This window comes from Dromaius novaehollandiae, chromosome 2 (genome assembly GCF_036370855.1).
Source record: "Dromaius novaehollandiae isolate bDroNov1 chromosome 2, bDroNov1.hap1, whole genome shotgun sequence".
NCBI classification, from domain to species: Eukaryota; Metazoa; Chordata; class Aves; order Casuariiformes; family Dromaiidae; genus Dromaius; species Dromaius novaehollandiae.
In genome coordinates, this window is record NC_088099.1 from 81,821,493 (window position 1) to 81,847,465 (window position 25,973).

Genomic DNA, 25,973 nt, shown 5'->3' on the forward strand with positions numbered 1-25,973 from the left:
GGAATGCCTGAATGGACCTGGCCAGAGCACGCTGGCCTCTAACAAGGTCTCAGCTACAAGCAAGATAGCATTCTACAAGAGAGACTGCAAAATTTAAGTAGCTATAATCTCATCGCACATATCCATTCAAGAAAAAGTAAAATTCCTCCAAAAATCTTTTTTAAAAAAGGAGGAAAAACTCTTTGGTCCTTGGGACTTGAATTTGCTGTTTGCGTTTAAAAAAAAAAGGCAAAAAGAAAAGAAAAAGTATATACAAAGAGTAGTAAGGAAACCATGCAAAAACAGTGTGCAGCCACTGGGTAGGTTACACATGTAAATGTAAAGCACCAATATAGCCTCCCTCCAAAACAGAGTAAGTGTATCTTCTACCAAATTGCAACATTAACCTTGAGGGAAGGAATTTATGAATTAACCCATTTATTTGTCTAGAACTTTATAAAGAATCGTCACAGCTCTTTTAAAGGTTAATGTCTTTTGTGGGCATTTTATCCCTTCACACTGGAAAGATTCTTATTAGAGGCAACAACAGAATAATTTTCTGTCACCAGAAACTTGACAGAGAGACACTTTTTCTCCACAAAGGAGGATGAAAAAGAGAAGTACATATACTACATTGTTAAAATGAGTTTATTGCATGTTTCTAAACTCTTTTAATACTATCGTTACTACATGAAGTCATAACCAAAGTTAAGATTACTGGGAGGTAATGCACCTTAACTTCCAGGTTTAGTTTTATTTTAAGTTATATGTACCTTAACAGACTTGTAATGTGTTTTATCAAAGTGTAATATGCATAGCATTAAACTGCCTCTTAAATATTTTTTTTTTCTTGGAACATAAAAGATTTAAATAACCCACAGAAAGATACAGATCGCTTTAGCAGTAAATACATCAGGACTGGAAAATGCCATCATGTGAGAAAACACACAGAAACAGATGGAAAAACACAATAGAAGAATTCATGTTTCCAAAATGACATAAAAGGAAAAGAAGTGCTAAAACAATGAGGAAAATTAAATCTCCTGCAAAAATTCCTTTCAAAAACGAAGTTGTAAAATAAAGCTGCACCCACGGAAGTACTGGCAAAGCAACTTAAAGGCGAAAGGTCACTGTGGCATCTGGGAAGTGCTTTTATTTTTTGTTTCAGTCATTTCCAGAGAAGAGAAGAGGGAAGTAAAAATAATCACTAACTGAAACGTTCACAGTTAGTCTTTTAACAGCACTTTTTTTTTCTTCTCCTTAGAAGAGGTACACCATTTCTGAATGCATTGGGACTCAGCAACTTTTATATATTTTCTGTACAAACAAAAATGACTATTAATGAACATTGCTTAATTCAGGAATGGAAGGAAAAAAATACGGAAAACAGGCAAGACAGCTAAGTCAGAGGAAGCTCAAGAATAGAGAAACGTGCCTTTGAGCGTTGTTAGGCAAGGGAGTGGGGCAGGCACACCCCAAACCTCTGCTCCCCTGCACGGTTACATGGGGATGCTACCTTGGACTTTCTGAATCACTGCAAATACTACAAAAAGCAGTTGACTCAGGCCACTGTGCGAAGTATATTTTTACAGCAGCAGTGCTGAGAAGCCCTACCCTTGAAAACAAGTTGGCAAACTGATTCGGCACCCCACTCTTAAAAAAGAAAACCAAACACAACCTCCCAAAGCCCCTTACTTATCATTTTGGAGGGTTATTTTCCCATGAGGCAGCTCCCCCAGGCACGTTCACCACCTGGCGGCCTCAGCCCGCGTGGCAGAGGGAGCTGCACCAACAGAGGAACAAGAACAATTTATTTAGCCATTCCTAACTATTCTAATTTAGGTCCTCTCGAGGACCTAAATTAAGGTAAGATTGAGAATGTATTCCACTAAGCTGATTAAAAAGACTTGGTTTAGACAGGAAAATATTTCAGATTTAAAAAATAAATTATACCAAAGGAGGAGAGAGAGAGAGAGATCAGCAGTGTTAAAATGTTACAAATTTAATATATCAAAATTCAGATTTGAATATCAACATTAATACTCTTTTAAGGAATCTATATTACGTTTGAAATTCTTCCACTAATGGCAACAGATGTCCCTTCAACAGCCGAGGCAGGAGTGTTTGTGGGGCAACAAGTGTTCATATCCTGGCTGCTGGATAACAAGAGATAGTGCACCTTTCTTTACGATGCCCTCTAAACAGGGCTTTAACTTGGGATTAGACTAAGCTGTCACTAAGGAGCATTCCACCTAACTTCCCTGAAACTCTTGGCTTTGAATTACTCATTTTTCAACATTACTTTATGTCAAGATAGCATAATAGTTAATTTTATTCTGATACTTGACATTTTCTTCCCTCTCTTCAAAGATGGTTTTGCTGGGAGATTGTGTTCCCTCAATACTCTTCTATCACACTTCTATCTTCTACCTGTAAATATTTACAGAAGCCCTTCTGCTCCTAGTTCATTTCAGACAGTCCCAAACACATATATTTTGGATTATCACCGCATTCTTTTTTCAGGGAAGTAATTGCTTTTTCTTCATGCTTTGTCTCCTATTGCTATTTTGTCTTTGGCACCACTTATAGCATACCAGGTTCTGAAGAAAAATTGCGTGTCTAGTCCTCCACTCCTGTAATCTGCCATTTCCTGAGAAGTAAAACACTGAATACAGACATGGCTGCTCCAAAAAATGACATGAAAGTGGACTCAGATTAAATCAAGAAATCCAGAATCCTATACAGCAGGGCATATAGCAGGGGTGTTCAGGGATTTCCTTCTTCACCAATCCTGTGCTGACTCTCTTCAAAACTTCTCTGCTTAACTCCCAGTTTCTAGCAGTGGGAATCAAACATCTCAAAAGCAATCCCATCAACTTGAGGATGTGTTTGGGAAGCACTAACTGTACTCATAAAGCTTCACACCTGAATAATAATATGTTGGTCCAGCAACTTAGAAGTACATAATCCACTGCATTTATACTTGTGGCATTCAAAATACATCATGCAGCCAAGTCTACTTCCTGTTATACTGTATTAATATCTGAAAATCAATATATTAATGAAAAAAGATGGCAAAATGGAAGGGGAATCTCTATCTAGAATATCTCAAAATCTCATTGGAAACAAGGGAGTTCTATAATTAAGGAAGTGAGTATAATCACATGCTACTGAGAGAGACAATGAAAGAACTTAAATAGATATTGATGAAATATAACTAGCTTGGGTCCGAAAGTGAACTGCTAAAACTTTTGGAGGCAAATATAGAGCCTGATGTTTGAAGGAAAGCAAGATATGGATTTATTATAATTGCATCTATATAGAAAAGCCACAGAATGCTTAAAGTTATTATAGAAAGTATTGGTTCCTATAAGGGAACAATGAAATTTTATACTGGTGAATATCATACATTACAATAGGGCATCCAATTTAATAGGGGAAACGATTGTGAAAGTCATTCTGTGATCAGATTTGGGGCTCACTCCTTGGATAACTGTATGAAATGCTGTGACTTGTGTTCATTGGTCATACTAGATGATTTCATTGCCTGTTCTGGCCTCAAAACCTTGATTCTAAAGCACTTGATTCTGACCACTTGAAAAAATCCTCAGCTTTCATTTTTGCCAAAGTTACAAGCCCTCTTGATGAGGGCAGCTTGGAAATACCTAAGCCAAAGCTCACTGCCTAGCATCTCATGACTTCTTAGGCATATGAAATATAACCCATGCGTCACCTCCAGCAGTGGTTGCTGACCTTAAGAAAGTCAGAAGGAAGGGATCAAACCTGGATTCATATTCCCAAATTCGTAACTTCTTTCCAGTTGCACCCCAAAAGTCTGAAACCTGACTGTAATTCCATATAGTTGTCCAAGGGTAAAACACAAATGAAATGGCTTACACATTAAAGCAAGGAGTTTGGGATTTGAATTTCTTAGATATCTCTAACCCCTCAACAACAAAACAATTTCTGTTTCTATTTCTGTCAGAAATCCCAATCTTGAGAAGTACGTGGCTAAATCTTCTGATCCAGTCATGACCATCCTTTATTTCACTTCGCACAGTGAGCAAAATTCTTGACACACAGTTTTTTTAGACCCAATAAATCTTTTCCTCAAAGTAAGATAGCACATGAATATGTGTTATTCAAACTAAGCACAGCGAAATTTCAGATATTATGAATAAATCATTCATGCTTCATGTAGGAAGCATAACTAAAACAGATAGATACAATATCTATAAATTCTTCTGTGGCCTTCTTTCATATATCCTGCCCTCTTCAAAGACTGGGAACACCTACTACAGTCATTAACGCTATAAAACCTGCAGTTTACTTTGTTGCAGTCATCCAAAGATACTGTTCTAGATATTTCATGAGAAAACAGCTTAAGAATATGCCACAAGTGTTCCAAGAGAATTAAGAGTAGCAAAGCAACTTTTTTAAAGTTAAGAATCAGCACAGATAAAGACAAGTATGTAACATATTTGATTAATCCAAATATACCTGAATTATGAACTTGATCACCTTTTTCTTTGTTAACAGTACTTTTGCCTAATTGTGTTCATATTTCTAATTTTGGCCTAAATTAATTTAATGTCAAATTGTAGGCAAATTAAAATAAAAACAAATATGCATTAAATTTTTAAATGTTAGGATTCTTCTAAATTCTCTCAAGTAAAAAGTTGAGAATGGCACATGTTCTTTAAGGCTGATTATCTGTCTGCAGTGCTTATATGCCATGCTTTTACACTGTAACTCCACATGAAGAGTACTAACAAGAAAAGGAGAGATCTTCCAAAACCATTGCCCACAGTGAAAGGCGGAGAATAAAATGAACAGTTCAATGTTTATATTCAATCTATGGTAGAAGAGTGAAGAAATATTTTAGGTTCTTTGCAACATGCATTTTTAAATTCATTTTTAAAATGAAATTATTCAGATGCCATCTATGAAACCTTAGTAAAAATTACTAAATCATATTATTGTCTTCTAGCATGCGGATGTGGCACTTGCATACCTGTTCTTTTACTGAAGCGAGAATTGCAGAGGTCGTTTCCGTTTCGGAGCCATCGCCATTGGATGTGTTCAACACAGGACTAAGGGAACTTGTCTTATCAGAAGACGAGGGCTGGTCTGGAACAGGCATAGCTCCTGCAGTTTATAGGAAAGCAAAACAATTATTTTGTTATTACAAATCTGATATGTATCAGAAATTATATGCATGTAAGAATAATGTTATTTTAAGGAAAGTGTAGAAGAACTTGCATGCTTCAGGTGGGTAATATAGAAGTAATTAATGCATCACTCTTTTTAAACTAAGTTGATTTAAAATTTATTTCTAAAATAAAATATCAAATGACCTCCTAGTTTTACTCCAAAATATTCACTGCAGCACATTTGGAGAGGATTCAAGTCATTCACAGCTGTTTTTATTTTATTTTTTAATACTGTTCCAGTGGTAGCATCCAACATGAAATTACAATACCATGAAAAGAAATGAATCATGAAATGCTTTGCAAACAGAGAACCAATAAAGGATACATGAGCGAAATAGTATTCAAGTATTGATTTTCTAACTTGAATGGATATTTAATATGTATTGCATTTTAAGCCAGGTAACTTACTCTGCCTAACTTTCTCCTAGTCTAGAAGGTGATTTAGGTAGCATTTTATCATAGAGGTTTTTTTTTTCTTGGGTGGGCAGGGGGGGACAATACAGGAGTCATTATGCTAGTTTTGAGACCTGTTTCAAAAAAAAAAAAAAAATCTTAGAACTTACTGGTATTTCTAATATTCGTTTTCCAAGAGGAAGGAGGAGAGATTAATTATGAAAAGGTATATCTTTCTGAAGGCCGAGCTATGGTATAGCGTCTCTGGATAAATGGTGTTACAGACAGATCTCTGCAGGCAAGTCGAGCCACTTTCCAGAACTGAATGAGCACAGGGGCAGTCTGCAGGGTTATACGCAGTCAAGTTAGGGTGAGATCACATTCATGTGGGAGCTGGCCAAAGGTATTTATTTTGTGGAGCGGGTCTGGCTCACAGACTGCCAGCTGGACACCCTTCCTATAGAGCAGCGGTGCCATTGGAGGGGGCGCGGGGCACCGCCTTGCCATTCGCCTCTATGGCACGTGTCCTGCTGTGGCTGCACTCCCCTTTCCAAACCCCAGCTCTCCACAAAATAAAACTTCTTCTAGAAGAAATAAGAAGTCTGAAAGGGGGAACTGCGTAGAAGTGACTTGCAAAATTCAGTGCACAGCGCAAGCATCCATGCACCAACTTTCCATGGAAACTAGGGCTCTAAAACAGAGGGAAGATGGCAATCTATAAAGGTTTGGCTCTGTAGCCTCAGTGCTGCCCACAAAGGCTCATTCAGCCCAGCTGGGCCATCTTTTCCAAAAGCTTCCTGAAGCTCACGGCACTGGCATGCATATGATGGTAAAGACATGAAAAATATGAATTATTCATAAAATATTTTCAGTCATTTCACTTAAGAGAAATCTCCTTAAATCTCAGTCTGGATTAGTTGATAAATTGAAGGATTATATTGTATACCATAATACATTATTTCTAATTAAAACAGCTGCGTATTTTCACATGACTGCCTTTTAGTATGCAAACCACTAAGTGTGGTAAATACTGAATCCTTAGCTCTGGTAATGTCCTTGCTCAAGATGCATACACAACCCGAAGCTAATACTTGAAAACCCAGATGATATACCTGTCTCTTCCTACCACAAGCACAGCATATAAAACTTCTATATGATTCCAATACATCAATTTAAAATGACTTTTGAATTATATTTTCTTATTCGGTGCCACAAACATCGGCTCCTATTATGACAAGTCAGCTATTTTCTGCAGTGTAGCATATAATTAAACACAGTTAGCAGAAAATGATTACACATTGTTATTCTCTGTAAAGTACCACACGAAACACACGCACACACATATTTATACACCCTTATTCTACTACCTTACCTTCAGTCAGATCTAATGTTTTCTTTACTAAATTGTTAATTGCATCACAACAGGAAGCAAAGCCATTTTCTTTCCGGTGTTGCAATTTTCCTGAGAAAAATACAAATGGCCTAATAGCTCATTTTGCAGAGCTGCAGTTCTGCACAAGACGCTGGATTGCATCACTCCCGCTATCTATCCCACATCCTGAAGCCCGACTGAAAATTGCGCACAGGCAAGAGAGAGACCACCAGGAAGAAAGTGAGGCTATGTCAAATGGGCCTGTCATCCCTGCAGCCACTCATTTGGGGCAGTGGGGAGCCCAACCGCTTCCCACTGCTCCCGCGGCTCACTCGGGGGACCCAGACCTTTGCACAGCGTGGTGTGAAAAATCACCTGCCCCAACTACCCCGGGGCAGGAAGAGGCACTAAGACCGTGAAATTGGTGCCCGCTGAGCAGCTTTGGATGCACTGGCGGAGAGCAGCTCCCCTGCTGCAAGCTTATTTTTCCCTCTGGTTTTGAGGCAGCTTCCCAGCAAGCAGCCTTTGTGTGCCCAGCCTGGCCGCTCAGGCCGCCCGGCCATGGGATGCCACACAACTGACCCTTCCAAAAACACTACTTGGAGGAAGTAAAACCCAGTGAACTAAACAAGACTAGAGGCCAAAAACTCCCTGGTCCTGCTCTCAGCTGTTGGGAAATGTTATTTTATGTGTGTTAAAATTTTCCTTTTCATTTGATGAATTAGGAGCCATTCTCTCCTGCCTGCCCTCCTCCAGCCACCCCGGCTCCTCAATTCAGCGCGCTTGGTACTGCGTGTTTCCAGGATTTTTGGTTTTACATACAAAAAAATAATAATAATAAGCTAACAGGCATGCTGCACATTCTAGTTCTCTAGAAACAGAGAAATCACAAGAAATGTTGCTGAAACTAAAAATACTACTTTGTTCACCTATTAAAATATGCAAGTCTTATGCAAAGCATCGGGTTTCTTCCAGACATGGAATATCATTTCTAACATCTACCTCATTGGTTCAGCTTATCCCTACAGTCATTCAGGAAAAAAAGATTGCAGTCAATTGCATTTAATAAGCCAATGTCACTGACTCTACAGTGTGACAATATTTGGCTGAGCTTTTACCATTATCCGTTTTAACATTTTTGCATTACACAAAATCATGTGAAAAATATAATATGGAAAGAATACATAGGATAAACTTTCAAAACTACCAGAGAAGCTACTGTACTGAAGGTAGTTATATTCAAAAAATCATACATGAATCAACCATAGTGTTTTGACAGCAAGCACCACTACAGCAAAGGCCTACATTTGTGCTAGTCCATCTGATCAGATGAGGTATATGTTTTAATTTAGCTTGGCCTTCAGTACACGAAAGCAGCCACTCTCAGTTTTTAGTAGGACTTAAACTGCTGCCGGTGTAGAATTACAGAAAATAGAGCTAAAAAGGGCCTCCAAGTCACCCAGACCATTATCAATCTCCTTGGCAAGGCAGATGTTTTTTCTGCCTAAATCAGTTTGGATGTGTAATACGTGTAATTACTTCTTAAAAACATCTCTTGTCAAAACTCCCCGCAGCCTCCTCTCTCAACCTGCTCCTGCATTCCTCAGCCTTGCTGGTAGGAAGCTTATTTTGGTGTCTAGTATCAGGGCTTCCCAGGGCAATTTAAGTTCAGTGTTTCCTGTAGCATCTAGCACGGACACAAAAATCAAATGATTTCACTCCTCTTCAACAAAACTTTAGCAGATATGATGACTACCGCCCTTCCGCTCTGGGCTCGCTTTACTAGCAAAGCTACTCCTGTTCTTAACATCTTCCCTCATGAATCAGGGTAGCCGATAACTCACACGGACGTGAGAACAGCAGTTAAAAAAAAAAAAAGAAAGAAAGAAAATTAGAACAAGTGTGGATGTGGAAAATCTGTAGGAAGCTGAACAGGACACTAGATAGTGGAGTAAGCAGAACACAAAGTAAATCTGTCGTATTCAGTTTCTACAACAGCAATGAGATTCGTAGCAGTGTCACGAAAACACGAATGAGGTTGTGTAAGGCAGGGCATACGCGTGCTCCTCAGAGAACAAAAGTTAGAACCTTAGAAGATCACAGATAGACAAAGAGGAAAAGTATCACCAGCCATTTGGGAACGTACTAGGAAGTCGGACATAAATTATTCATAGATTCCCGTACTTAATATCAGTGGCAAAATTCTCTTTGGAGTTCAGCCTTCCTTTGCTTTTTTTTCAGTTGCCTCTGCAGGAGCATGTCAAAATTTTACCTCACAAACCCACCAGCCCCAAAATGGCTTTATTTTTAATAATAAAGACAGACAAGAAAAATAGGCCTTGATGGCTTACGTGTGCACGCTGGTTATTTTCACACCACACCTTCCCAACACCTTCGGCAATACATTGCTCTTCACCCCCTACCTGTGATGGCTTCGTAACCCCTAAGCACCCACCAGGCGTCAATCAATGTCATTCCGCACAGTAACCGCTTTCAAACAAAAATTGTTAGAGGCGTATTGCTTTTTTTGGTTAAATTCAGTTAAAATAGGCCAGCAGATCTAAAAATTATTAAAAGTCAGGCAGAAAGGCACTCCATAAACCTAATTTCTTGGGAAAGCAGGTTAAAAGCCACCTTCATTATGCTGATTACTATTACATTTGTTATGTTGATTACTTATCAAAAACATTAAAGCTGACCCGAGTCCTACTTGAAACATTACTCCTGAAATAAACAGGGCTGAGAGGGCCAGTTCTTGAGCCAAAGGTAATTAGAAGATAACTGTTTCTGAGACAGTTAAAACCCACCTGAAGCAAGGTCCCTGGCAGTTCAGATGCAGGTATCTGCACCTCCTCTGGCTCAGGGCCCATCCTGGCAGAAAGGCCCCCAACTCCTCTCCGGCACAGACTGTACTCTCTACTCAGACTTTCACAGACACCCCCAAACTATCACTACGCGAGTCACCAAATTCCAATGAAAAACCTGTTCCCAGACAAACATCTGCGATGCCTGAACTTTAGCATTTGCTGCAGCCCAGCAGGCCCAGGGGCCTCATGGATGGCAGTCAGTGATGGCCAGAGTGCCCATGGCCGGAGGCACCCCGTGCAGAGCCAGGTGGGAACATGGTGAGAAGAAATGAGGCAGCACTGCAGACACCCTCAACTCTGGTAGGACATGGGGAAAAGTAGCAATAAAGAAGTAAAACGAAGGCATCATAGGGAATGATGAAATGTGACCGGATAAAAAGGCAATTCAACTTGTTGTTGGTTTAACCTGCTACTTTTGGGGGTAACAGCAGGGGGAACCATAAAAGATTAATGCTGCCCCATAGAGTGTGGATCCTGCTCTGAACAGCTGGACTGCCCCCAGGACTCTCACTTGGTGAGAAGGGGACACCTGCACCGTGATTCCTCTGTGACCAATGGGACATTGAGTGATGGGGATCAGTCAGACAGCAGCTCTGTTGCAAACCCAAAGCGCGCACAGAATTATATTTTAGCGCTTGCCGATAGCCATTTGGGCTGGAAGACTGCAATGGGGGAATGAGCAATAAATACTTCTAATTGACAGTGGTGCTGCACCTGGAGTCCTTGCTCTTTTACGGTTCCCCCTAAGCTAGTGAACATCCGTCAGCATCCCGGGCACGGCGCCATCCCAGGCGCAACGCCATGGCATGATAACGGCCTAGGTCACTGAGCACCTGCCCACCAGGAACAACGAGACTGCAGTATTTTCATTTTTCTAGTTAAGAAGTAAAAAAAAAAAAAAAAAAGAAAGACAGCAGAATGATAGATTATTTGATGATAGTATTTTCCACACCACAGGTAGTTCAAAGTAATTGTACTTACTCAAGAGACTTGCTGATTTTCACTTTTAAACTGAAATTTTATTTCTGTTATAAGCTCCTAAAGCTTCGAGTGAGGTAGCATCCAGCTACATCACAGCCATTAAATTAATTAGTTAGTCATCATTATGTTAATATTATTGACCTAACATAGCTGTTCTTGGCTCTCCATTCTGTAAACTTAAGCCAAATGGAACTGCATTCACTTTTTGGTCTCCACATTTTCTATCAGTATGTTGTATATGAATAATGACCACGAGCAAATGTACACATAACTCTGAAAGAAAATTGATAATAAATAGTTAAAATGCACAACACGCATAATTCAGGTGCACCTATCTCTATGTACTGGCAGATGTACACATTGGTTTCATTAACCATACAATTTTTCTTGTTCTTTTACTGTTTTTTTGGAGTGTGGGGAGAAAGTGGTCATTGAGTTTTTCACTGCAGTAGAAGCTCCCAAGGGAGGGTGCTGCTGCCAGGCTGTTCCTCACAGGCTGCTCTGCTCTGGGGTAACGTGTTTCAGTTCACCAGACACTGCCTAGCTTATTTAAAGTTGAAGAAAACCATTTCCAAGTTAAATAATTCATAGAATCATGGATTACTTTAGGTTGGAAGGGACCTCTTGAGTCCATCTAATTCAGCCACCTACTTGAAGCAGTGCCAACTAGGTCAGGTTGCTCAGGCACTTGTCCAGTCTAGTGCCAAGTATCTCCGGGGTTGGAGACTGAGCAGCCTCTCTGGGCAGCTCATTTCAGTGCTTGACCACCCTTGTGCTGACATTTTTTCCCCTTCCAGCTTATGTGAATTTCCAACGTCTGTCCATTGCCTCCTGTCCTATCACCACATATCTTTGAGAAGAGCCTGGCTCTGTCTTCTCTCTGTTCTCCCAGGCAGCAGTTACAGGCTACACCCTTCGTCTTCTCTTGTTATTCCAGCATCTTAGCTATGAACTTTCAAGCCTTTGTCCTATTCTGGTCACTGAGATATTAACAGAAAACTGTCACTGTATCTCAAATTCTGAACCACATTTAAAACAGATTTTCAAAGCACCTCAAGTGCATAGACTTACAACTCTTTCCATCATAACCAAACTTTTCTCAAAGTGAAAGGATGAAAAGCAGCAATCACAAGTTACAATGTGGGAAATTCTGATAGGACATAAGGAAAATGTTATTTGCCAGGAGACTGGTTAAGCAGGGGAGCAGGTACCCAGAAAGGTGGTGGAATCTCCATTCTTGAACATTTTTGGATCTCAGCCAGACAAGATCCTGAGCAACCTCATCTAACCTTGAAAGCATCCCCACTCTGAGCAGGGGAGTATGCCTAGATGATTTACAATCTAAATTTTTGACAGCGAGAATGGACAAGTTACAGTGCAAATTTAAGATCAAAAAGGGTGCAATGCAGAATATATGCATAACAGTCCTGCAGTTATGTCAAAGAAATCTACAAAATTCTCATTTTATTAAAAAAAAAAAGTTTCTTCAGTTATGGAAAAGTTTGGAATAATCTTAGAAGCATAAACATCCAAAAATACTTTTTAAAATTAGGATTTAAGTCAATCTCATTTTGGAATATAATTCATGTTTTCTGAACATGTCTAATGGTGAACACTGCATAACAATATTGAAATAACTTTTTAATGGAATTGTCCTCAGAGATGCTACATCTTTAACTCTGCTTTTTTGCAAGAGTTCTTGGGATTCTCCTGGGACTCAGCCCCTGGGCTAGTGAAGTTCCCTTTCTTGGTCCCATGAAATTCTACTCAAATTTAAATGAATGCTGGTGTGCTTTATGTATATAATTCCCTTCTTAAGGATGCATCAACGACATTTTAGTAGTATGCAAAAAACCTGGATACATGTTTTATGACTGGGCCCACAAATGCCCAGCAACAGTACTACCATGACATTCAGAACTGGGACAGAAAAGTTCACAAGACCAGATTCCTTCTGCAGCCTTTATGATGTGGCAGGGATGCTGGATGGTGGGTGCCCTTCCTTGTATCAGTGCTTCATGCCATCTCTAACAATGCAGCTAATTTCCAAGGCAAAACGGCAAGTCTGTTCAGTCTGAAGTCTGAGCTCAGGCACAGGGGCACATTCACAGTTCACAGAGGTACATTCTGCACGATATAAAAATCCTTAGGAAAAAATAAAATTATTCAGTTACACACGTGAAAATGGTATCTCAGATGCTGTGCTTTCACTTGAAAGATTAATTTTGCACATGCACTTTTATATAGATTTTAATCGTACTGGCCACAGATTTACTAAGGAAAGACCAAGTGGGGCTGTAGCCATGAATATGCCACTGGCTGGTAAAGGCACTCTAGTGACATAGCTCAGTCATGACTTGTTGCTATTCTTACTCAGGTTGGGGGGCTGCATCCACCTTTGAACAATCTTATTCCCTTCCTCTCCCCATCAGAAACATCATGTGTCATTCACCACATTCTTGGAGAACACTGAAAAAAGTGCTGGAACTGAAAAAGCAGCATAATGATCTGTAAAGTTAGCATTAATTCCCTTTCCAACTTAAATTGATTTGTTTTAATAGGTTCTTGTTCTTTTGTAACATATGTTTAAAGAAAAAGGAAGTCTTCCTTAAAGAGGCAGTCTTGAGAGTGTTGATAGTAGTTTTATTTTTAAATATTACCATGATATTCCCTTGAAAGTCACTTTGTTAATGCTTCTTACACAGTCTGCTGTTACATCACCCTTTCATGGGTAGAAAGTGTAGACAGCTGGAAAAAAACACAGTTCTATAATATCTGGAAATCTATGGTAAAGCTGAATTATCTGTTGCACTGGCAACCGCATCAAATCAGTGGAATCAGAAAATCCAAATATGTTTCTTTTAATTAAAAGACATTGCAGTAAGGAATATGTACTCCCTACTGAGTTTTCCTTGTACAATGAGCCATTAATCAGTAAGAGCATTCATTATAAAAGTGTAAGTCATGCTGTCTTACTACACAGCAATCAAATTTGTCTTGTTACTAAGCTAATCTGGAGAACCATGAACAACACTGAAGTAGCCTTGGTTAAGAACCAATCACTTAAGAGAATCCAGTATGCAATTATGCATCTGGAAATATTTTTAACTTCCTTTCCTCTCACCCAGATATCCTGAACACAGAATACAGTAGGACTACTATTTCATAAATATGCATTTTTATTATTCCCATTAAAGTTCTTTCTTCTTTACTATTTTTTCAAAATAATGGGGACTTTTTGTAAAATGAATATTTGAACACCTTTTTATTTGGCCTAAAACTGTATGTTTATAGCTACATTTCAAATAACTGTTTATCATTTCAGAATCCCATATCAGGATTTCAGAAGCAAGGATTAACATGGATCCTGTTTCTAGCTGTTTTAATTAAAGATAAATACATAAAATACTCCAATATTTTTCAACACAATAATTCCATGACTGCAATAGGGAACCTCTGTTTCTCCCTACGTATATGAAGAACAGTGGTTATTTGCAAGTCTACAGTTGTGAACAGCTCCAACACACTAGCTTCTAATAACAGCAGTAAACAAAATAAAAATGGAACTGGCTTGGCACAGTATCTACCAATACGAAAATGACCAAATTTCATATTATTCACTGAAGCATTCTGATAACACAACTTAAGAAATAAGCAGGTGTAGGCTGGAGCAAGAACAATACAGAATACAATAGCTTTGGAAGTTCTTGCAAGTTGTTACTTATATAGGACTGTAAACACATCACAAGTCATGTTTGTTGGTAGAGATATGGAGGAAAAAAACCCAAATAATAATTTCCTTATTACATATTGTAAAGGCAGTTCAGACATCTCAGACGTTGCTTTGTCTGGTTATCACATACATACAACTATTGGAATAACGGTTTTCCGTAGGTTTTGGAATAAGAGCCCAACTGGATGAGGTAGAAATTGGCACTTTTTGAGAACTGAGACTTGCAAGGAATCAGCATCAGCAAAAAGCTGACATATTCCAGTCCTTTGATAATGGCAGACTGTAGAGGTGACTGAAGACTGAGACAGCACTGGATCTAGACAGCAGGCTACATTTCTACTAATGTTGCATTAAACTTTTCTGTGGGGTGGTTCAAGTACTCACAAGCACATCACACTTGTAATGATAGAGAGCATCCTTCAGCTGCGTGACAGTGAAACTGTGGAGGAAGTCTGCAAAGATGGGCCTTCTCTTCTGCACACATCCAAGCAGTGAAATAGTAGATTTCTTTAAATGAGGGCTCATTTTTTCCCATCTTTGCTGGCAGTTTGATGCAATCTGTGGCTGGGTAAGTATTCTTAAAAATAGGCTAGTAATCTCTTGAGTCCATGAATCAAAAAGAAGGTAAGAAAATCTACTAGGCCTTGCCAAATACCTCCAAGAGATATTTCCTCTTATTGCCTAAATAGTTATCACAGCTTCTTAAAACATACATCTCCTATGTTGAAATTACTAGAGGGGAAAACAGATTAGTTGAAGAGGGCAATATATTCTAAAGACCTTTGCAAAGGCTTTAGTTTAATTAAGGGCCCAGGATATATCAAATCAGCAGTCTTGTCATCCTAACTTGCCAGTCACTGGGGCTTTCCAAAGAGTGAGGACACCATTGGCTTCCTTGGATGGCTCCTTGTCCGTAGACCCATCCAGCTTTCTATTCGTTAAGAGAGGTGAGATCCCTTGTGAGATTCCTCTCATATCCCCTTTCATGACTTGAACTGTTGCATCCTCAGTTATTTTAATCATGGTATTTGGGACCACTAAAAGGATGAAAAAGAATCAGCTGGTTTTAAATTTTAGACAAAGGGGAATTCCAAGTTCAGTAAACCATAAAATTCCCGCTCTTTGCAAAATTGTCATAGAAAATATAAAAGATCCTAACTGTTACAGTAACAATCAGATTCTAAAACTTCACTGAAGAACAGGTATACTAGTAAACTTCCTCCAACTCCTTCCTTGACTTACCCTCCCCAAAAGTCCTATAGATAAAAAATACATATATATATATATATAAAATAATACTTAAAAAAGAAACCATAAATGTTGATATGTATGCAGCTAGTGTATATGAAGTCTTCTTTTCTCTTCTGTTTCACATATGCCTATGTCAAGAAGGCATTTCCTGAAACAGCATCCAGAGACCATACCTAGCTCAACAGGGGAGGGCTCTGCTCAGGTAGAGCAAATATTTCCCTTCCACTCTCTGTGTTACCCAACATCAGAATTCTGGAAGTCACATTAAAACTGGCCTCTTGGCTGGAGCTTAAGCCATCTGCAAAACTTCCAGACGTTTCAGTTCAATATGATCCTGCAGAGTGCTGTTTTGCTCACTTAACATGTCACAGAACATAGGCAGTTTTGCTTTTTTCTATAATAGCTTGAATTTCAAGTACTTTGAGTTAGTATACAGCCTTCCTCCAAAAACGAACAAACAAAACACCTAAGACGGTCCCAATGATCTTAGCAAGATAACTCAAAAGAACTGCTTATGAAAGAAAAGTGACATGATTTGGCCTGAAGTGTGTTGGCTTATAGCTTTCAAAGAAAAGCAAGAGAAAGATGGCCCAGTTGCACCTCCCTTGCTCCTTCCTCTCTGACTTCAGTCAGCATCGACTCTGGGTGCATTAAAATTCAAAGACCAGCCCCAAACAATGAAGACAGTACACTATCAGTTAACTTCCCCCATCCCTTTTCCTTGTTAATATATTATAGCAACTGAATTAATCAAGATAGATCAACCCCATGCTGGCTTGAAACACGTTCCTACTTCACTGGCATTGAAACTGCTATTTCTAGCATGCACCACTTGAGAACAGAGCAAACTCTTAAAATTCTTATGAAAACACTCCACAGCTGGAATCAGCAACATGATCACAAAGAGAAACCAACATAAAAATTCATACTCCTGCCAATATTTTACAGATCTCAGCATGAGGATTTACAATAATTGATTTCAGTATTGCTGAAAAGACTATTCATAAATCAGGCAAAATTGTTCCATTCATAGAACCCAATAAGAGAATATTATTTGATGGTGTTACTGAGAGAACAAGAGTTCTTATTTCAGTGACAATGCCAATGTCCTCAAGCATACAGAACAAAATGCACATTTATGAACAAAAGTCAAAAATACTCCCACAGTGAATTCTTAAAATCCCTTGTGACCTAGATATCATATGAGTAGATGATACTAACAAAATATGGCATTTTTTTCCTTTGTCTTTTTTTTTTCTTCAATTATCTTTTATTGACTGGGAGTGACTTGTACATTTAAGTAGCTTGGTGTTTTCCCATAATACCCCCAAGAGCAATTAAGAGACAAACATTCTTTGCACTACAAGAGATGGGGGTCAACAACAGAAACACTTGAAGATACTTGTTCATTACAAAGAACAGAAGTAGAAAGGCAAAAGCACAGCCCTCTTAAAGCCTGGGACAAGTAATTCACTAAAGGTTCTGTGCCAAGATACACTGTTTATTACTACTACTTAAATTTAAATTGCAGACTGATTCATGCTGTCTACTCTTAACGTTTCCCATGGCTCTGAACCTGAACTAGGATAGACAGTTCTGTTATTGGTGTAATCTCAGGACTAATCTACTTCCTCATTAATTCCTACAGTTAAGGAGCTTACTTATACATATCATACTGAACTGCACAGATGATCTTCGCCTCATGTCTTACTCTTATAAAAGAGCTATGCTAGACTGCAGAGTGTGTACTTCCAAGCCCCACACAACATCGTGTGCAAGGTATTTCCAAACTAATTTTCAGAGATATAAATGACCTCCAGCAGTTAGGACTGTACTAGCAAACCAATGCAGCAGTCACTCCAGGATTGCTTCCATGTCTATGTCCTTTAAACAAAGAGGTGGCCGAAGAGTATGAGGTCTCCTTGTTTGTTCACTACATGCTGGAGTAGGGATCTGCTGGAGCAGGGGTGCCTTATCTTTTGAATGGTTAGATCCATCTCCACCAGGCCCCAAGATAAGCATGGCAATCAAACATTTCCTTAGTACTCCTTTGAAGAGCTGAGGTGTCTCTGCAGAGAGGGTGACTGCTGGCGTGGCACTGGCAGAGCTTTCCTAAGCAGCACTCCTCGGGGCAACTGTGGCTGCTTGCTTTCCCACCCCTTCTCATATGGGCTTATAAATGCAGCCCAAGCCCCACAAAAAGCACAAAATCTTGCATCAGATTCCTTGCTCAGGTTAGCAGAGCTGGCTGGACATTCAGGTTGCCAGAGGGGAGGAAATGTCTAATGAAGGAGAGAAAGAATGAGAGAGAGGCAACTGCAGGATCTCTCACAGTGATCCTTGGACTGTACTACACACATCTAGACTTCTTTGAAGATCTGGGGGCATCATGCATGATTCTCTGCTTGACATCCTCTTCTGAACCTTTCATTTTAAGTTTATAGTTATTGTTTTCTCATCTCAGTGAGCATGAGTTAGGCATAAGCCTGTGAAAGTTAACCAGGTTTTGCTGGAGTAGAAGTGGATGAAACATGACCAACCGCTTGTCCCAAAGAACAGAAGAGTTTTTTTGTGCTAAAGAAAATAAACAGCCTAACTGTGCAAATAACCTGTTGATCATCAAGAAGTGTAAACCCATCCAGAAGTGCCTAGACCAAGCTGATTGTGAGCACCATCAATGGCAACAGCAAATCAGAAAATGCAATTTGAAAGGACTAATCACCAACAAGCTATTCTCTACCCAGTCCTATAACTAAGAACACTTCAAGAATACTGTGGGCCACCAGAGTAACAAAAAGACTTGGGGGCTGAGGGAAATCCTACAACCCTGCATCAGGGTTTGGGACCATCTCTCCAACACCCAGAAAACCCAATAAAACCAGCAGAAAAACCCAGGGATCCTCACAGCCCTGTACCAGGACAATGCAGAGCACAGACTGGGGGGGGGGGGGGGGAAAGAAAAGTCATTTATTTTTTGTGCTGTTTGTTGTTTCCTAAATTTTTTTGCGGTCTGCCTACCATATTCTTACATTTATCCTGCCAAGGTGTGTAATCATTTCCATTTCCTACGCTGGAACTCCACGTCAGCTCTTGACTCTGCTGGATACCCGTGCCAGCTTTCTTCTGCTATTTCTTGTGGTATTCAGCTATTCTTAAACTCCAAAGCAGTGTCCTTCAAACAGTCTCTATGACTCCTCCAAAGACTTAGTCCTTTTCCTGACCACTTTTAGCTTTCTTGAGAAATGCTCTTCTCATATAACTTTCTGGAGTTGAGCTCAGTATAGTAGATACTTTGGCTCTACCAATTTCATCATCAATTGAAAAATCAGAATAAAACAAGTAGGCTAGTGCTGGCCTTCCTAAGGATTGGTTTTGATCATATATATTTTTAAAACTGAGGGTTTTATTGTTCCCAATATACTGACCATATAAGTACAAAGCTATAATCATATTTATAAATATATTTATATAATCATAATCAGCTGTAATCATATATATATACACACAGCTGTAATCATAGTTATTCAGCTCTTTGCATTATACTGTACTAGGTATATATCCAAATCTCTTTTTCTCTCGTCTAATCAGCAGGTTAATATATAGTCATGTTTAAGCAGTGGTAAGTGAAGGGAAAGAGACAAATACAAAGAAAACATGAAGTTACGTGTCAGGGAGACAACTTCTTAGCAGCAGAAAAAATTTAAGACAATTCAGTCAAAGTCTACCAGAAAAATAAAGTTTTCTTTTACTATGACAGAAATATAAAACTTTTATCCATACATTTATGCTTTAGGATATACAGGCAAAATGAATTAAAATCCAGGATTATTGTCTGCCTGACACTTAGTACCAATGCCATAGCCTTCTGCGCATGCATGATTGCACATAAAACTAACTCCTGAAATAGTGATAAGATAAAGAAAATGTATGTTTGATTTGCCAAGTTTATAGAAGGACAAGGAAGAAAATAAAAATGTCTTAGCTATGTAGACATGAAAAATTAACTTTTTTAGTTACAAAAACAACAAAAAATCCACCATGGCAGATTTATGAGCGTTGGCCTGCTTTTTCCATAAAACTCAATAGCACTTCTGACACTGCATGTATCTGAGAGGCTCTGCTTTCTCTAGGAAATAATTTATATGCCCTTCCTCATCATTTTATCATGGAAGTGTACAGAGTTTTACTATATCAGTGTTCTCAGCACTCCTGAGAAAAGAAAATGCTCTTGTTCACTTTTTACAGAGAGAGGTGCAAAGTAGCCACAAATCTCACCTAAGTTACAAAGGAAATCTAAAGCAGATCAGAGTTGAGTCCAGGCTTTCCAAGACTCAGACTTGTTCGATCTGCATGACAATATGCCCAATTTAATAGAGAAAACAAAACAGAAAGTGCCTTAGTAAGATCCTAACTATTCTTCTAACTCTGAATACAGAAAGCTACTTTATGCATTCATCAGCATGGAATCGAGATTTTCATATATGGCTGCTGATGCATCCACTAAAGAATTGCATTAGGAACATCATTAAAAAACCCAACAGAATAGAAGACTGCTCTGGGTGTCTTTCTGCCATGAAGTAACAGGTAAAACTCCTCATTTGTGAATAAGTTTCATAGAGTGTACTTTACACACATGCATCAAGTTTGAAAGTTCAGATTTCATTGGAAATACACTTATATCAATATCGGCAATAATTATAAGAATGTGATGACAACTCTTCTAATCTGGCTTGTTGAAAACTTACAACCAGATGTTGTGGAATGAACAGGTAATTTACAGGAAAAAATATAAAATAAGAGGGTATATGTCTACTTGTATGTCATACCGTGGGATTTAGGGAAAATTTGCATTTTCAATTAGTCTCTCTGAAATTTTGGAAATTATTAATCTCTTCACATGGTTGCTAACCCAAACCTAGTGTTTCTGCACAGTATGTAACTTCTATTTTTGTTTCTTTCTAGTCAAAATGGTGTTATGCAGGAGATAGCTAATTGACAAAAAAGGATAAAGATGTGTATGTTTAAGTTGTATAAGACTGTAATTATTCTAATAGTTTTAGTTTTCACTCTGTCATGGTAACATTTTACAGTATTATCTTTAACCACATACGTTGAGCACATTCTTAAAATGCATCAGTTCGGAGTATATCACTTGCAAGACTTATAATAGACTTGCTACATTACATCTTCCTTCTTCCTTTTTTCCCCAAATACGCCAAGTTGATTAATCTATGAAATGATGGCAAAAATCACTGGGGGAAAAATACAGACAAACTGGAACCTCTGCATAATCCCCTCAAAGCTTTTTAAAGCTCATTTAAGGATTCCTTGCCTACTTTCACCACCACCCTGGCAATTCTCACCCTTGTGCCTTGATCCTTCTAGATATGGGACTTCAAAACTTTGTTAACTTAACAAACTAATTGATGCGAGATGTAGAAAATAAAAATCTTACAAATGTGCTAATATTTACTCCTTAAAAATGAAAGAGACTATAAAGCGTACATAAGATCAAAGAGTGCAACACAGCATATAACACTCCAGACAGAGACGGGGATGCGCGGAGAGGCGGAGAGGGAAGGCAGTAACTGTGAGCAAGTGGGAGGCATAACTTGCAAGGCGGGGAGTGCAGGAAACGCTCGCCTAAATGTTTTTGCTGCTAAGCGATAAAAGATGAGACTTGGTCTAACAGAAAGACTCTGCTGTTGCTAAAGAAGCGAACACGCTGCTCCTCCCCAACACAAGCTGGATAGACTGAAGGTTCAGGGAGTCTCAGACTGATGACGTGAAAGGTACTTGCAAAGAACGTGCTGCACGTCCCACTTATCCACCCATAACTAGCCATTTTGCCTGGAAGACCACAGGTTGAAAGTCAGCTCCTTCACATATCAACACTAATCAGGTGCTTCTCAAAACTGTGAAGTGCCAGAGCAACACGTCTGAAGGAATGGGCCACAAAACTGCCTGGAGCTCAGCCAAATTTCTCACTTCACTCTCAGGTACGTGCTGCCTGAAGAACACGCTTTCCTGGAAAGGAGATACTAGACACTATTTTCAATGCTAAGGATACACAGTTAAACTAACACAGCAATATTACATTAGCCTGTAATCTAGGTATGATTACTTTTTTATTACACCTACACGTATTGCAGACAAGTAAATTTGCAGTCATTTGCTCAAACACTCTAAAACTAGGGCTGATTTTTACAATACTATAATATAATTGTCTTGGCTTAGGGGCCAAGACCATACGCCGCTACAGAATCTGGTTCCTAAACAATGGTCTCTTTATAAAAAGGGCATGCTAAGACACCAAAAGCCATAAAAAATTGTAGCAGAGACTAGGCCTAAGAAGGAAGTCAGCTCTCCCCTCACTGACTTGTTTTAAACCAGCGAGTTGCATAAAGCTGAAAACTGCCTGTGACTTATTGGCACTAGAATTTTATTATGTACTGTGTACCTCTAGTTTCCTAAATCGAAGTTATTAGCAGTAATAGAAAAGAAATCATACTCAATTCAGTACACATCTACTCATCATACTCAATTCAGTACACATCTACTCCTTCCATTTATTGCAATCCTACAAAGACATACTAGTCCTTTTTTTGTTTGTTTGTTTTGTTTCCTGGATTGCGTATTCTTGCACCAGTCTATGCCAGCCCCCATGCAGATCCACATCTTTTAACCAAGCCTTCTTTCCAGACTATTCTTTACAAACAAGTACTATTGTCCAAGTTTTCAACAGAATTAGTACAGAATTACTACAGTGCACAAGTCTTAAAAAATGCCTTGCTAACTGCTGTTGAATACAATACAGGCTAAACTGGAGTGGTTTAATGACTGCTGCCCTCATTTTCATTGCAAGGTTGATTTAAGAAGCCATTAAGCGCCTTTGCACTGCCAGGTGGCTGAAACAGCAGCAACATCCACCCCAAACAGCTATATTTCTCTGCCTGTGCAAAGACATGCACACTGTTACATAAACTTATGTCTCCCAATGTCTGCTTTGGCTGCCTGCAGTATCTAGCTTTACCAACCACATACCTGCTATATGGATACATTTATGGGATGCTCTCATCTTATTATACCCACAAAGTCTAAAATGCATATATGATTTTATTTACAAGCTCATTCCATCAAATGACACATCGCTGAAGAGGAACCAGGTTCTGTGTCTTAAAAAAAAGTCTGTGCAACCTAAACAAAGGTGGCACCCGGGGAAGCGCTGCCCCAGACGGCATGGGGAGGAAGCCCCGAGCGCAGGCAGCAGCCGGGAAGGGCAGCGCCGCTGCCCCCGGTGCCCCCCAGCCTCCGTGTGGGGAGCACATGCAGGGCGCACCTGCGGTCTGCTGCGAGAGGCTGCTTTTACCCAGCCCCAGTGGAATCCGCTCATTTCACAAGCTTAAGGCGGCTGAGGAAGGTTCACAAATCTTCTCTCTTGCTTTCTCTTTTAATTACAGGCAGAGCTAGTAGCGCTTAGCGCTTCTCATTTTAAGATCCTATTTTGAGCTGCTTACACTTCTGACAAGCTAACTGTTTGGGCTGCAATACTCCATCTGGGCAGCTGTCTCATAATTTATCCCCCCGCCCCCCTTTAAACCTTAAGCAGTTCAGGCATTTCCAAGAACTGTATTTCTGGAAAGTGTCTTTTTCTGTTTGCATTATAAGAGATTGCCTCAAAGAAGTGGAAGCTCTGGAAGTGTTTATGGTCCATGGGGCACAGAAACAAAATAGTTATTTGTGTTACAGGATTACCTAGAGCCTTCAACTACGACTGAGGACCCGCTGCCCTAAGGATGGCGCAAATTAAGAGAGTGTGTCGCTCAGGCAAGACGGGCTTACAACCTCGGTGGGCAAAGCAAGGCAGGGAAGGGAAAACACACACACAGAGATGAACTGATCTACTCAAGATACAGGGAAGGATATTGCGGGTCAGGAAGCAGCCCAGGCATGGATTTTGGCCCAGTTCTCTGTCCTCTAGGCTCCATGGCTGCAGTAGACATGCATGCATGTATTATACACGCTTATAAACAAAACCACCCATTTCATCCTTATAACTTGTATGCACGTGCACAAAAGGAATATTGTGGTGTCCGATACTGAGCTGCTGTGAAACCTTAAATAGCTACAGCCAGCAAAACAGGTGGAGTAGACCATGAGTAAAAAGGAAAATGATTACTAATTTAGACACCTAAGGATCTTCCTAAGCAAAAAAATGTCATTAAAAGATAATAAACAATGGTAAGATACTTGGTTGCAGAACTTCAGATCTGACTACTGAATTTGACACACTTAATCAAACAAGTGGAATCTAACATATGCAATTATTTTCCCCTTACAAAATAAATGACTCAAAAGCATTATTCAGAAGTTATCTGACACTGCAAAGAGACTCACGGCTTACTTGTCTAAATGTGTGCAGGAAAAAAATTCAATTAAAAATTCACTAGCCTGCAATATAGCCACTTTGGGTGTCCATGGTTCTGAAGTCCATTCCTGCACTTTCAGATGACTTAAAGCTGAAGCAGGCCAAACTTCACAGACTCCTTATGGCCACTTATTTATTAACCAAGAATTCTTCCCCCTCCTTCCCCTTCCCCAAAAATCCCTCCACAACTCTTTCAAATCATTAATAGGCATTTTAAACCATTTAAAATAGGCAGTAAAATATTGTTTTATCTGCAACTTTCTGAATGAAAATACTAGGCACAAAGACTGCAGAAGGCTACAAATAGTGCTTCATTTGCTGTATTAATGGTGTTAAAGTTTGCTAGGGATGTTTCACTTGACAGCCCGAAAAGAACAGTTATTTTAATGAATACTCTTGGCTTAATATTTATTATGCTGTTGCCTGCTACTGCAAAGATAAATTTTAATAGCACAGATGTTTTCTTCCCTATACCTTAAATCATCAAATATATAATATTTTGTTATTTTAATTTTGAGTTTAATATTGAGTTAATCCAGTATTTCTTTCATTGTTTAAATAGTTAAAGGCAACCTTGGAAAGCTAGACATTATTATTATTATCACCTTCATCCCATGAGGTCAAGTTGGTCTTTTACAGGTTCTTGTGAATTACATGAATTTTATACGAAGTACACTCAGTTCTGCCACTGAAAGACAGAATTTTCTTTCAATTACTTTCTGGAAGAAATAATACTTCAGATTTCATCTGACGATCAAATTTCACCTCATTTTATCTGAAGTGATATATCTGAGCTGTCCTGAAGAGGATTCACATATTGCAAAGGGAGAAGGAAAGAGGAGCACACCCAACCCACAGTCTGTTTGGTCTAGATTCTAGTCACGATAAAGGAGAGGGGAAAAAGAAAAAAGAGGCAATTCCAGAAAGTGTTTAGAGACTTAACTTTTCTCAGTACTAGACTGAAAGAATCTTTGACTTGTGAGAGATCCGTACATTTTTTCATCTCACACACATCACTTTTGCAGTTTCTGCAGTCTCTCAGCGTTACCTACCCTATTTAAATACAGCTCTTCGCCATGAAGTACAGATATTGTGCATGGATGAGCTGACATTGATTAGAAGACAAAAGACAGAAGTAAGCTTAATGAAAGTATGAGCACCTTCTGCGTGAATTTAGCTCTTAGCATACTAGATAAATCCTCTTGCCCAAGACAAAACGATGCTTCACTGTCTTTTGCTGACAACTCTGAGGTTGCCACTAGATCCTGATGTGAAAGAGGCATAACATGTCTCCTGTGAAACAGCCAGAGAAATGGAAAGTTAAAACAAACAAACAACACACCCCACGCTGCACATCTAGAAAAAGAGAGCACACTGAACTGCTGGATTCATGATTTTGAAGAGTCATCACACCGGGTGTGCATCTGCACTTCTGCCTCCAGCTGGGATACGTTCCAGACTCCTAAGCAGAAACATAAATTTGCACGAGCTACCAAAAGCCCTAAGAAGAGTTTACAGAAGTTAAAATCATTTTTATTTCTTTTAATCTGGGCTTACTTTTATTCCTCCAAGGTTTGTGGTTTCAGTTATGTTTGAGAAGAGAAATAGAATAATAAATGAGTCTGGAGGGACAGTGACTTGCAAAATAAGCATATAAAACCAGTTTTCCTGTAAGAGCTAGTTGTCTATATTCTTGTCCTACTTAATAGAGGGAAATAGGTGCTTCTGCAGAGTGATTAATTCTATCACAAGACAG

The 25,973-nt window shown here is 39.2% G+C and overlaps 1 protein-coding gene across 4 annotated transcripts in view; it reads right to left on the reverse strand.

The window, feature by feature from the left end:
* Positions 1-25,973, reverse strand: part of CTNND2 (catenin delta 2) — a 664,005-nt gene that overhangs the window by 541,468 nt on the left and 96,564 nt on the right. For all 4 annotated transcript variants that reach the window (XM_064506857.1, XM_064506859.1, XM_064506856.1 and 1 more), the window contains exon 2: positions 4,994-5,127. In XM_064506857.1, the coding sequence (XP_064362927.1) occupies positions 4,994-5,122 (129 nt within the window). In that variant the 5' untranslated portion in view covers positions 5,123-5,127. The remainder of the gene's footprint in view (positions 1-4,993; positions 5,128-25,973) is intronic.